Source organism: Phyllostomus discolor, chromosome 6 (assembly GCF_004126475.2).
Source record: "Phyllostomus discolor isolate MPI-MPIP mPhyDis1 chromosome 6, mPhyDis1.pri.v3, whole genome shotgun sequence".
Classification (NCBI taxonomy): domain Eukaryota; kingdom Metazoa; phylum Chordata; class Mammalia; order Chiroptera; family Phyllostomidae; genus Phyllostomus; species Phyllostomus discolor.
The window spans coordinates 166,165,176-166,176,633 of NC_040908.2; the positions used below are offsets into that span (position 1 = coordinate 166,165,176).

Below are 11,458 nucleotides of genomic sequence, written 5' to 3' on the forward strand. Positions count from 1 at the left end.
TGCCGACTCGGTGACCTCCGGGCCGTGCAGCAGAGGTCCCTACCTCGGGGGCTGCTGCGTCAGGAGGGGGCTACAGATGGGCTGTGGTGGTGACCCCCTCCGCTCTGGGGACAGCCTGGCTTCCCCTGCTGGTCACCTCGGCCATTCCGTTGACTGCAGCGTCCCATGCAGAACAATCTGAACTTGGAAGCGTGATGTTCAAGGCCTTCCATAACCCGGCGTTGGCGCCTGTTTGGAGCACCCTCCCATGTCCCTGTTCTCTGCTGACACCTCCCTCCCGCAGGGGCCTCTGCAGGGGCTCAGCTGGGGCAGACGCGCCTGCCCTCCCCTTCGCTCCCACCGCTCTGCCCGTCCTTCCAAAACCATCACCAGCAAGGCCCCGCCTGCCCGTGCAGCGCCTCAGGGCGAACTGGGAACAGGTGCCCTTACCCCAAAATGCCTTCTTCCACCTGCTGGAAGGCTCTTGGGACTGATGTGCCAACATGTTAACATCTGCAACGTGGCGGGTGTTGGGCCTGGGGGAGCCCTGACAACACCGGTGCCTCGGGGACACTTCCATGGGCCACGCACTGTGCTGGGTGCCTTATGTCAAATACTGCTCATTCCCCAGGGGGAACTCATCACTTCAAAGGTGAGCAAAGTGAGGCTCGGAGGCTGAGACCAAAGCCAGGTGAGCGGTAGGTGGCAGAGCCAGGGTGTGAACCCTGAAGCCTCTGAGGTAATCACCTCCATTAGAGTTGCCACCTTGGTTGCTACTTACACGCCTGCCCGAGACGGTAGCGGGAGCTCCCCCAGGCAGGGGCCGTGTCTCCCCCACCGCTGAAGCCCCGGAAACACGCAGAGCGGGCACGGGGTGAGCGGCACCACGTGTGTGTGGACGGGAGGAGCCTCTCTGCAGGGCATCGGGGTCCCAGGGGCTGTTCCCCCGGGGGGTGGCTGAAGCTGGAGAGGTTTGGACCAAGGCGTCCCAGAGACCCCTTCTCAGCTGCCAAAGGCTAACGTTCAGCACAGTGCCTGCTCGGGGTCTGTGCTTGCTGCCATGTCGGAGAAACCGTCTCCCAGGCACTGTTGGTCCCAGGGAGCCCCTCATCCAGGTTTCCTGAGCCCAGAGGTGGGCTCTCTGCTGAGAGGCGCGGGTTTGAGAAGGAGAGCCCACCCGCCCGAGGGGCGGGGAGGCGGGACAGGCCTATCGGGGCAAATCTGAAAGCTGAGTTTCCCAGGAGGATCCAGAGCAAGGGGAAGGGTGTTCCTGGCAAACACATGACGGAAGGCTAGGGCTGGAGACGGGGAGACGGGGGGTGGGGGGGAGTGCTGGAGGTGGAGGTGGGAGTGGCAGACAGACACCTTCTTGGCCCGGGGCCCCAGCACTCTTGTCTTTGGGTAGGTGACTTGGAGTCTCGTACAGTATTTTACTGCAGTTTAATCCTGGAAGCCTGATTGTACATTTGCCTGTCTGTAGTTACTGCCTTGCTTGCCTTTCCAGAGCTCAACTGCTACAAAGGGGGGTGTTATCCAAACAGCCCCTCTTTCAAGCCCAGGGTGTGTCATACAACCTGTCCACCAGCCGCTGCAAGCTCCGTGGCCCGAGCAGGCCAACGACGGTCTCCGTGGGAAACCACAGAGAGGAGCAGCTAGCACCGCCTCGGCGTCCCCGCTCGCCCTTCTTCTGGGGGAAGGCCCGCGTCAGCCTGGCCTGGGACATGCGAACTTCTTCCTTCGAGTGGCCCTGTGGCAGCACCCAGGAGCACAGGTTCCAAAGCTATACTGTCTGGGATCAGATCCTGGGGGCCGCTTTCTAGCCGTGTGGCCTCTCCGAGGTTCAGCTCCCTCACCCACAGAACGGTGTCTGTCTCCTGGGGTAAGGTATAGACGCCCCTTGCACGAGCGGCTAGCACACAGCAGACCACGCCAGCTTTGCTCACGTGTCTGGGTAGGTCCGTGTAGCTGTACATTGCAAAGAAGAAAAGAAAGTGACAGGAAAAATCCTGATTCTTTGCTGGTCTTCAGAGACAGAGAGAGCTTTGCTCTGCCAAAGGACAGTAGAGGCAGGGAATGGCCCTCCTTTGGGTCGGGATTGCCGCCTCCGTGCAGGGAGAAGGCCAGGGGTGAAGCTGGTGATGCAAAAAGGGGAGGAGCCATGCGGAGCCCTGCACCTCCTCCCGTGGAATGAGCCCCCCCCACCCCCCGCTTGAGCCCTGCCCGAGGAGCTGCTGTTCCGCTCTGACCTCCCGAGGTCCCTCCTCTGTGTCCTTCTGCCCCAGTGTCCACGCCCCGTATGAGCTCCAGGAGGAAGGAGAAAGGCCCCTAGCTGCCTTGTTCGCCCGTGTCCCAGGTTACAGAGATGGTGCTTGAAAAAGGTTGCTGAATGGAATGAAAATAATGTAGATTCTCTCTCTTTTTTAAAGATTTTATTTATTTATTTTTAGAGAGGGAAGGGAGAGAGAAGGGGGGAGATAGAAAGAGAGAAACTTCAATGTGCAGTTGCTGGGGGCCATAGCCTGCAACCCAGGCATGTGCCCTAACTGGGAATCGAACCTTTAATACCTGGTTTGCAGCCTGCGCTCAATCCACTGAGCTACGCCAGCCGGGGCATAATGTAGATTCTCTTGAAGGGAATGAATGGGGCTGAGGCAGCTGAGTCAATCCAGGTTGAGCTTCTGCAAAGAGCAGTGGAGGGTCCCCCACCCCCGCCCCCTTATGGTGCCCACAGCCGTTCCTGGGCACCTGGCTCATCCTCAAATGTGGGGCATCTGGCTTCCAATGAATGACACACAGCCTGCACATTTTAAGGATATTTTATTTAAAAAACAAAAACCAACAAAAAGCCCGACCCAAGAACTCTTGGTTCTGGGAGTCTGGGAGCAGCTTAGGTCTGTGGTGAGGGTGGAACCTGGAAGACAGGTGGTGTGGGGGGCTCTGACCCCTGTGAAGAAGAGCAAGAGCCCCTGGAGGCTGGCAGGCAGAGCCCCTCTCTGCGGCCTGCGCTCATTCGCTGGGAAAAGACCCAGAAAGAGGCAGACTAGACAGTTCTGGACAAGCCCGAGGCCGCCTGTAGAAGGCGCCAGCCAGTTAGGAAGCAGGACAGCATGGCCCAGGTCTCAGTTGGGCCTATCCGCACCCTTCCGGATGGCGGGGTTCAGCCCACCCCAGGGAGGTGGGCTCAGATAGGGAGACGCACCCCCAAGGACGGCGTGAGGCTTAAGCCTTTTGGAAATCAGGGCCCAAATGAGGCAGAACCTGGAGGCAGCCCCAGGCCAGACTCTAGGAGCTCAGTGGCCTTGGGGAATGCGGGGCAGTGCCCGGATGGGCCGAGGCGGTGGGGGATTGTCCAGGACCGGTTCGGGCCGGGCCCGCACACCAACCCGGCGTTTCTGCTTGCGCAGCAGGTAGTTGGAGTACTGTACTTCGGGCATGGCCAGCTTGAGGCAGGCCTCAGTGGCCGGGCCGGCAACACCGCTGGGCAGGTCGTAGCCCATGATGTCCACCTTGCGGCTGGGCTGCCAGGGCTGCAGCTGCTTGGTGCGGATCTGCGCGGCTGGCCGTAGCACCGGCTCCTCGCCGAAGCAACGCCGCAGCAGGCGCTCCCGGGCCTCACGCAGCTCCCGCGCCTCACGCTCCACGCAGGCGCGGCCAGCATGCGCCACGCGGCGCCAGAACGTGGCGTTGAAGTGGTCGTAGAGGCCCGCGTCGAGCGCGTTCCAGGCGCGCGCGGCCTGCGCCAGAGACGCGGGGATGCTGGCCAGGCGCGAGCTGGCCGCGCGCGCGTTGAGCTTGGCGTACAGCACGTCCTCCAGGTCCCAGGCCAGGAGCCGCCGCAGCAGCACGAGCGACTCGTCGAAGTACTCAGCGATCATGACCAGCGAGAAGACCTCCTCCACCTGGCGGATGAGGCCCGCCAAGTAGGCGGCGTCCTCACGCGGGCTGCGCTCATTGTCGCCGCCCAGGTCGTAGGCCAGCGTGTTGTGCGCGAACATGGCGAAGTGCTCGCCCGCGCGGTAGTAGGTCTCGGGCGCGTGCAAGAAGGCCTCGAGCGACGCGTTGGGCACGCGCCGGAAGGCGGGGCAGTACTGGTTGTAGTAGCTGAAGAGCGACTCGAACATGGCAGCCGGCTCGCGCAGGATGGTGACGTAGACGGTGCCCGGTGGCATGAGGCGCTCGAGCTCCGCCCGGTCGAAGCGCAGGTGGCTGGCCAGTACGTGTGGCGGGCGCGTGGCCGGGTGCACGAAGTGCGCCGAGAAGTTTCGCGGATAGCAGAACTGGTGCTCGCAGGTCGGGTGTGGCAGGGCCACCGTCAGGTTGTGGCGTTCCGCGAAGCGAAACAGGATGTTCTGCACCGTAGTGCCCGCAGTCTTGTGTGTCTTCAGGAAGGCCACGGTCATGTGCTTGGGGCGCGGCGGCGAGTCCTGCAGGGGCGGGCAACTCAGAGGGAACAACTTGGGGTACCTGCAGGATCCAGGGAGGGGGTGCAGGGAGGAGGGTGTAAGAGGTGTGTAGCTGGACTTCTGCCCCTCCCCAAGGCCTGTGGGGTGGGCCACATAGCAGTGGAGGGGTATGGAAGGTGGCCTCTAGGATAACCCACGTGATCCCTGCCGGCCTCCTGGTATTCATGCTCTTGTGTATTTCCTTCCCCTTGAGTGTGGGCGGGACTTACTGATGGCTCTAGGGAATAGAATGGGGCAGAAATGATGGGTGTCACGTGTGAGATTACGTTACAGAAAGGCGATGGCTTTTATGTTGGTGTCTTTCTCTAAAAAATCTCATGCAGAAGGGGCAGCAAGCCGCCGTCCTGTGAGCAGCCCTGTGGGGAGGCACCACGGGGCAAAAACTCCCAAGGACCTGGGCCTTCAGTCCATCCCCCTACTCAGGCCTGTGAACAACCACAGAGTGAGCTTGGAAGGGGGCCTTCTCATCAGACCTGCAGAGGGCGCTGCAGCCTCGTTAGCAGACCTCCAGCCACAGGCACCTGGCCGATCCCCACCTGGATTCCTGATCCACGGAAGTGAGGTCATACATGTTTGATACGTGCAGCTGCTAAGTTTTGAGGCCGTTCAGTTACACAGAAATAGGTCATTAATACAGGGCCAGTGGCTCCTGGAGATCCTTGAGGAATTCCGCTCTGCGGATACAGAGAGCGAAGACCAGAAGGAGAAGACTCATTTACAGAAGTCTGGCAGCTCAGATAAAGTCACCAAATGCTCTTGCTCTCTGTGTTCTTTCTCTTTTTTCTTTTAAAGATTTAATTAATTTATTTTTAGAGAGGGAGGGAGGAAGGAAGGGAGAGAGGAACATTAATGTGTGGTTGCCTCTTGAGTGCCCCCTACTGGGGACCTGGCCACAACCCAGGCATGTGCCCTGACTGGGAATCAAACCAGTGACCTTTTGGTTTGCAGGCGGGAGCTCAGCCCACTGAGCCACACCAGCCAGGGCTCTGTTTCCTTTTTCATGTTTACTTTGCCTCCAACTCCCCACCTTGTGGAGGCGTGGCTTGGGCTTTGAGGCAACCCGACTGTCACATGATTCTGTTAAGACCTCCAGATCTTGATTCACTCATTCAGCCAATGTGTTTTTTTAACATTTCCCATGTGCCAGGCGCTGTTCTAGACTCCAGAAATATGATAGTATAAAAAAAACAGAGAACAATGCTAGTCTTCAGGAAGCTTTCATTTCTGTGTCCTTGACCCTGAAACAGGGTGTTCGGGATTACAGGTGAGCCACGAGCGCTCTTCAGACTCTGAGTGGCTCTCCGGTTTCTTTCCTTCCACCGTAAGCACAGTGTCGGGAGGACAACTCTAAGCAGCTTTGAGGACACCATGGAGATTTCCTGTCTGTGGCTGATTCAGGCTCACGATAACGTCTACACAGACATTAAAGACCAGCCAATCCTCTGGCAAGGCGCCTGGGCCCACTGACACCCCTGTCTGGGGCAGACTGAGTAGGAAATGGGGAAGGGGAGGCCCTGAGGGGGTGCCGAGGTGTGTTGGGGTCACCTGTGAGCTGGGAGTGGGGTCGGGACTCCTGTTAGTCGTCCCATGGCATCCTGCGTCAGGGTGACAGGCTGGGGCACACATACCATCATTTCTACTTCACAGATGAGGAAACGGAGAAGTGAGGGCACTTGCCCGGCACAGCAGAGACAGTGAGAAGTCTGTGGGGGCGCCCATGGTGGGCGCGGAGGTCCTGGGCTAGACTAGAGTCCCCGGCAAGGTCACTGACCGACTCTGGGACTCTGAGCAAGTCACCCACCCTCTGTGTGAAGGTCAGTCCCTGACCTGGGAGGCTGTGTGGTTACAAAGATGTGCGGGAAACACTTTCAGGAGAGAGAGGGAAGGAACAAAGCCCGGGAGAAGACAGACTCTTGCGGCAGGTGTGTGGAATGGGAAGGAGCGTTCTCAGGTCTGGTGCGAACCAGGCAGCTGGCCGCAGGAGAACTGAGTCTCCTGCCCCCTCTGCCCCCCCCCCCCCCCGCCCTGCCCAAGGCCCCAACCCCTTACCAGCTGAGTTGTGTCCCCTGGTGGATGAGGAGGCTCAACGTGCTGCACCCCAGCACCAGCAGCAGGATTTTCCTGCGGCTCATCATCTTCGTGGCCTGCTGCAGGCGCTGCAGGATGGTGGGCATGACGGGGCACGCACCCCCGGGCTGGCCAGGGTCTCGCTATCCGGGACGCCCTTCGCTGGCGCTCATGGGGGCTCCTGAGGCTCTGGCAGCAGGGCCAGGGTTCCTGCGAGGCCTGGCAGGAGAAGGAGGCGAACAGGTTTACCGTGGGCAGAGGCTGATGGGCGCCGAGCCCCAGCGGACTGCTGCAAAGGAGCGCTCCCCAGAGTGGGGCGAGCAGAGAGGCCAGGGAAGATCAGATTCCTGCCTCCCTTCACCAAGACCCTATCTCCGAGTTGCTCCAGATAACTCCGTCTTGGGTGGAATTACAGCCTCTGGGGTGTGGCCAGCCCCGCAGGCTACAGCCACGGCCTCCCCTGGGCCCCGTCTCCGCTTCTCCGCCTGCCCCTAATCAGTCTCTGTCTCCTCGCCGTCTGTGTCTGTGTCCCCGGCAGACTCGCCGTGGCACCGAGGCTTGGCTCGGAGCACAGAAGCCTCACCCCAGGGTCCCCCCTGCTCGAGGGCTCCTTACCTGATGGCCGCAGCCAAGGGTTGGTCTTGACGCCCCAGAAACTGAGCTCCTCAGAAACTGACCAACCCTTCACCTTCTCAAGTCTCTGACTGAGGGAAGGGTCCGTACCGCAGGCTACTGTGTGTGCTGTACTATCACCTACTCAGTCCTGCTCGGTCACTGAACCCCCAGCGGGCACTCCACTTTACAGACGAGGAAACCGAGGCTCTGACAGATGACGCCCCTTGTCTGGGCCTCACTGCTGGTGCCAGCGGAACCTGGAGTCAGACCCGCTCTTTCTGGCTGCAGAGTCCATGCCCTTGGACCGGGTGCTGCTCCCGCAGAGAGCTGATTTCTGCAGCCTGCCCAGACTCTAGCACTCCATGCTTCTGAGCCCCGAGCCCTCCCAGCTGGGCTCCTGCCCTGAGGGCCCCAGACCAATAAATCCCAGGAGGAGCCCAATCCCAGGAGGAGGAGGGCTCCTCCTGGCGAGGGAAAGAAAGGAAGGACCTGAAATCCTGGAACCTTATCCGGATTCCACCCCCGGATACCTGAAACCCTGGCCACCCCGTGAGCTCGCTCCGTGATGAGGCGGACTGGCCGAGGCAGCAAGACGGCCGCGTGGGAGGCGCAGGGCGGTGCGGGGAGTGCAGAGGGGCTCCCGCTGGTTGTCCTGCTGAGCATCTCCGGGAGAAGGTGGGTCTCCGTCCCCGGTGAGGGACGGTGTGAGAGGCCAAAGGGCCTGCTTCCCAGCCACTCACCTGTCCCCACACACGGATGCCTCGGCTCAAGGGCAGCGCAGCCCCTGGCAGTGCCTGTCCCCGGGCCACAGGTGGGGTCTCTGCCCCAGGGCCCTCCGTGCCCGGGTGCTGGTTCAGCTTCTGCCTCACCTACACGGCTCTCCAGGTGGGGGCAGGGGGGCTGGGACCCGATGGGCACGTGCAGGTGCGGAACTAGGGCACCCGGGCCCCAGGAGGGGTGAGGTAATGTGGAAGCTCTCTGACCGTCCCCTCGCCTGGCAGCCCTGGCATTGGCTTCCAGTCCTGCTCCTTCCCCCGACCCCAATTAATCCTGGATTACGTTTAAACCCGTTTGGGGGAAAGGTGTCTGGTCAAGCCTCGCCCCGCTCCCCACGCCCCATCTCCTGGTTTCCACCACCAGCGGGCAGACACACTTAATCCGTCCGGAGCCACGGAGGGTGAAGGGTCCAACCACAGGGGACAGCTGAGGGCCTGGCCGAGAAGGAAAGTCCAAGCCCACTCACCCCGGGTCTTCCCCAGGACTGCGGGGCAGGGGAGGGCCGGCCCTGCCCGCGCGGGCAGCCTGCAGGAGGAGGTCCTGCAGGGTCCTGTGGCCCCTCGGGATGCAGACCTTCTTCCCTTCGTTGCTGAGCCTGCCTAGGGGACTTGGTGACTGCCCGGTCTCCCAAAGGGGCACAGTGGGGAGCCAGCCCGTTCCCATCTTTGCTGAACTCGCTGAGACCACCCTAGTTTTCAGAGGACTGGGGGTCAGCCGAAGGCCTCCAGCCTTGAGGAGCCCACCATGGAACTTGCTCGGGGCAGATGCTTCAACCAGGCCCCCCAGAGAGGGACGGCAGCCTGCCGGGTGGTCCTCCCCATCCCATTCCCCGTCGCCCAGGGAGCCAGTCAGCCAGCCAGCCAGAGCCCAGCGTGGGGCTCCCTCGGATCAGGGCGTCATCACAAGAGTTCTCCGGGCACCGATTTCCACTTGGCCACCAGCAGTGACGGGCCGCTCATCACCGTACGATACAGCCCAGCCCACTTCTCAGCGGCCCTGGCTGTCCACATGTTCTTTCTGGGACAGCTGGGATCTTCAGCTTGGGCCCTGCCACCGTCCTTCCACTCCACGCGGTTGCTCACGCTGCCCTCCTAGACCCCACGGCCCCTCTTTCTCCACGACAGGCCTTTGGGTGTTTGAAAGCAGTAACCCTGTCTCCTCTGGGTGGGCACTGGGCCAGGGTAAACGTTCCGGGTCCCGCAGAGGGTGCTGCTCGGACACCGGGACATGGGAGGCAGCCCTCCCCCCCTTGGCAAGTTCAGCGCCCGGTGCCTGGTGCCTGATCTGGAGACGGAGTCAGGGCTCTGGCGCCCAGGAGGGGCCGAGTTCCCCCCTCTGGTCTCCAGGCTGGGGTGAGGCGGGTCTGCTGGGGCCAGGCCCTGGCTCCTGCCCATCCTACGCTTCAAACTACTTCCCGGCTCCCCCCCATGCCTCCTCCGCGGGGAGCGGGGAGCGTGTCCCTCAGCCATCCCAGACGGGTCAGCCCGCCCAGCCTCATCAGAGTATCAGTGCTAATTTTAGGCAGAACGCTCTACCTCAGGCTGCTGCCCGCTTTTTGCAAATTGCTTTTCTTTCTCCAGGGAACCAAAGAAGAAAGGGAAGAGCTAACCAGAGCTCTGCAAACTGGCCTGCACGCCCACCCACCCTCAGATGAGCCCTTTTCTCTCCCTGCTCCGAGCTCTGGGGCTGATACTGGTGCGTGTAGAGGAGGAGGGCGCCTTGTCCTGGACCACCCAGCCCTGACGACCTGGCCGACCCTTGGCTGACCTGGAGACTCCATCCTCACCTGAGGGCCGTGCAGCCCAGTGAACGGGGACACCTCCCCTGGCACTGGAGAGGAAGGGGCCAGAGGCTGAGAAGGCTGCAAATTAGTGTCCCAGGAGATCAAGTATCTTTCCACCCCCCTCTTCTCCTCCCCCCATCCTGGCCTGCACGGGGTCCCTCTAGCCCCCTTTCCCTGTCATCCTTCCCCACGTCATCCCCACCTGCAAATTCCCTTCCTCTCTTCTCTCCATCACTGCCTACCTCCCCTCGCCCCAATTCCCTCCGTTTCATCACATCCTCCCCCAGGGATCTGTCATTGGGATCTGCTCACCCTAGGGGATAGGCCAGATTCGCTCCCTCACCCAGTCCTCTGTCCCTCCCCAGGGGGCCGGGAGTCCCCCTCCTCAGGGTCTCCAGGCGCTGGGTCCCCAGGACACTCTCCCGCCCACCCATCGTCCTCATCCCGGTCCAGTCCCCCCTGCCCCCCAGCCGCAGGTTGACTACCGCAGTACTCACGCGAGGGCTCTGCCTCCGACCTGGGTGGCGGGTGGTCGCCGCTACCTCCCAACCCTTCTTCTGAGATCCGCTGCGGGGCCGAGGGTGCTGGGGCCCTGCGCACCAAGTACCCGTTGCTCGCCTCTCGCAGCCTGGATGGGATCAGGTGGCAGCGTCTGCTGGGCTTCGCTGCTCTCGACTCTGCCCGCTGCCCGCCCCCCATCGCACGCTGGAGGCGGGGCGGGGGCGGGGGCCAGCGGCAGCGCCGGGGAGAGGGAGGGGAAGGGGAGGGGGCAGCGCTGGCTCGTCGGCTGCCGAACAGTCTCCCGGCGGCATCTTCGGATGCGGGCATCTTCCGCTTGCGATCTTGCTGAGTCCGGACACCAGCGTGGCCAGCTCCTTGCCCTCCTCGTACAGAAGGGGAAACTGAGCCCCAGAAGGTATCCGGATACGACAGCACTACTGCACATCCCTGGATCCCACTGGCCATCGTTGGACTGGTGGGTCCCCGGGGGAGTTAGAGGCACAAGTACATTTATCTATAAGCATGCGATGCTCCCTGTTTCCTTCCCTTCTCTTCCACCCCCACCCCTGGGTCTGGTCTCATTTGCCCTCACACCCCTGGGTCCCTGTTCCCCTCCAGCCCGAGGGAGCCCCTTGCTACTGACCCACTCCCACTCTTTACGAGGACCCCAGACCCACTTACTCCTGACCAGAGCCTTTGTGGGCCTGGGACCCCTTGCCCGGGCACTTCGCCTGGGCCTGGCTGCTTCCACGGTTCTGAGGCTACAGCGATGATGGATGTGAAGGCTCTGTGTGAGCTCGTGTGTGTGTGTGTGTGTGTGTGTGTGTGTGTGGCAGGTGGGGGTGGGGCGGGGAGGTCTTGTTTTCTACTGCCCTCTTAGTTCTTAGCTCCCACCACCGGGGTGCTGGGCAGCAGCACCTCCCAGAGTCCCGCCAGACACCAAGAGCCCCACATTTAGTTCTGTGGTTCTCCCGGACCCCTGCTTTCTGTTGCCCTCTTGGCCTGGTGCAGCAAGGATCCTGGAGCTGTGGCAGCCACCCCGAAGCTGGCTCTGGAAGGGCCTGGATTCATTCTAGACCCGAACAGATAGGTCTCGTGTGAGGACCCTGACTAAGGAGGAGAAGGGAAGGGGGACGCTCAGCAGCAGGATAACTGCTTGTGGTCTCAGTTTGGCTTTTCTGTCTTCCCCTCTGGACAGTGGGGGTCCTACCCTGCTTGGGTCCCAGAGCTTTTAGGGTAACATGGGGCCCCGCTTGGGCTGTCACTTTCTGGC

At 61.7% G+C, this 11,458-nt stretch overlaps 1 protein-coding gene across 3 annotated transcripts; it reads right to left on the minus strand.

Annotated features, from left to right (window-relative positions):
- Positions 1–2,779: 2,779 nt before the first annotated feature.
- Positions 2,780–10,972, minus strand: GAL3ST3 (galactose-3-O-sulfotransferase 3). 3 transcript variants are annotated; one of them, XM_036029724.1, is made up of 3 exons: positions 10,180–10,972; positions 6,492–6,728; positions 2,780–4,443 (listed from the first exon to the last, which is right to left on the minus strand). In XM_036029724.1, the coding sequence occupies exons 2-3, from the start codon at positions 6,614–6,616 to the stop codon at positions 3,270–3,272; spliced, it is 1,299 nt and encodes a 432-aa protein (XP_035885617.1). In that variant the 5' UTR covers positions 6,617–6,728; positions 10,180–10,972; the 3' UTR covers positions 2,780–3,269. The 3 variants fall into 3 exon arrangements, with proteins under 3 accessions (XP_035885617.1, XP_035885618.1, XP_035885619.1); XM_036029725.1 differs by lacking the exon at positions 10,180–10,972 and adding an exon at positions 7,865–7,922; XM_036029726.1 differs by lacking the exon at positions 10,180–10,972 and adding an exon at positions 4,536–4,659 and having other exon boundaries at positions 6,492–6,609.
- Positions 10,973–11,458: the final 486 nt, after the last annotated feature.

Excerpts from the sequence above, each read along its gene's own strand:
- GAL3ST3 (XM_036029724.1), bottom strand. The coding sequence starts at position 6,616 with ATGCCCACCATCCTGCAGCGCCTGCAGCAGGCCACGAAGATGATGAGC. Across the intron at positions 4,444-6,491 it reads CAGGGGACACAACTCAGCTG|GTACCCCAAGTTGTTCCCTC; the intron begins GTAAGGGGTTGG and ends TGGATCCTGCAG.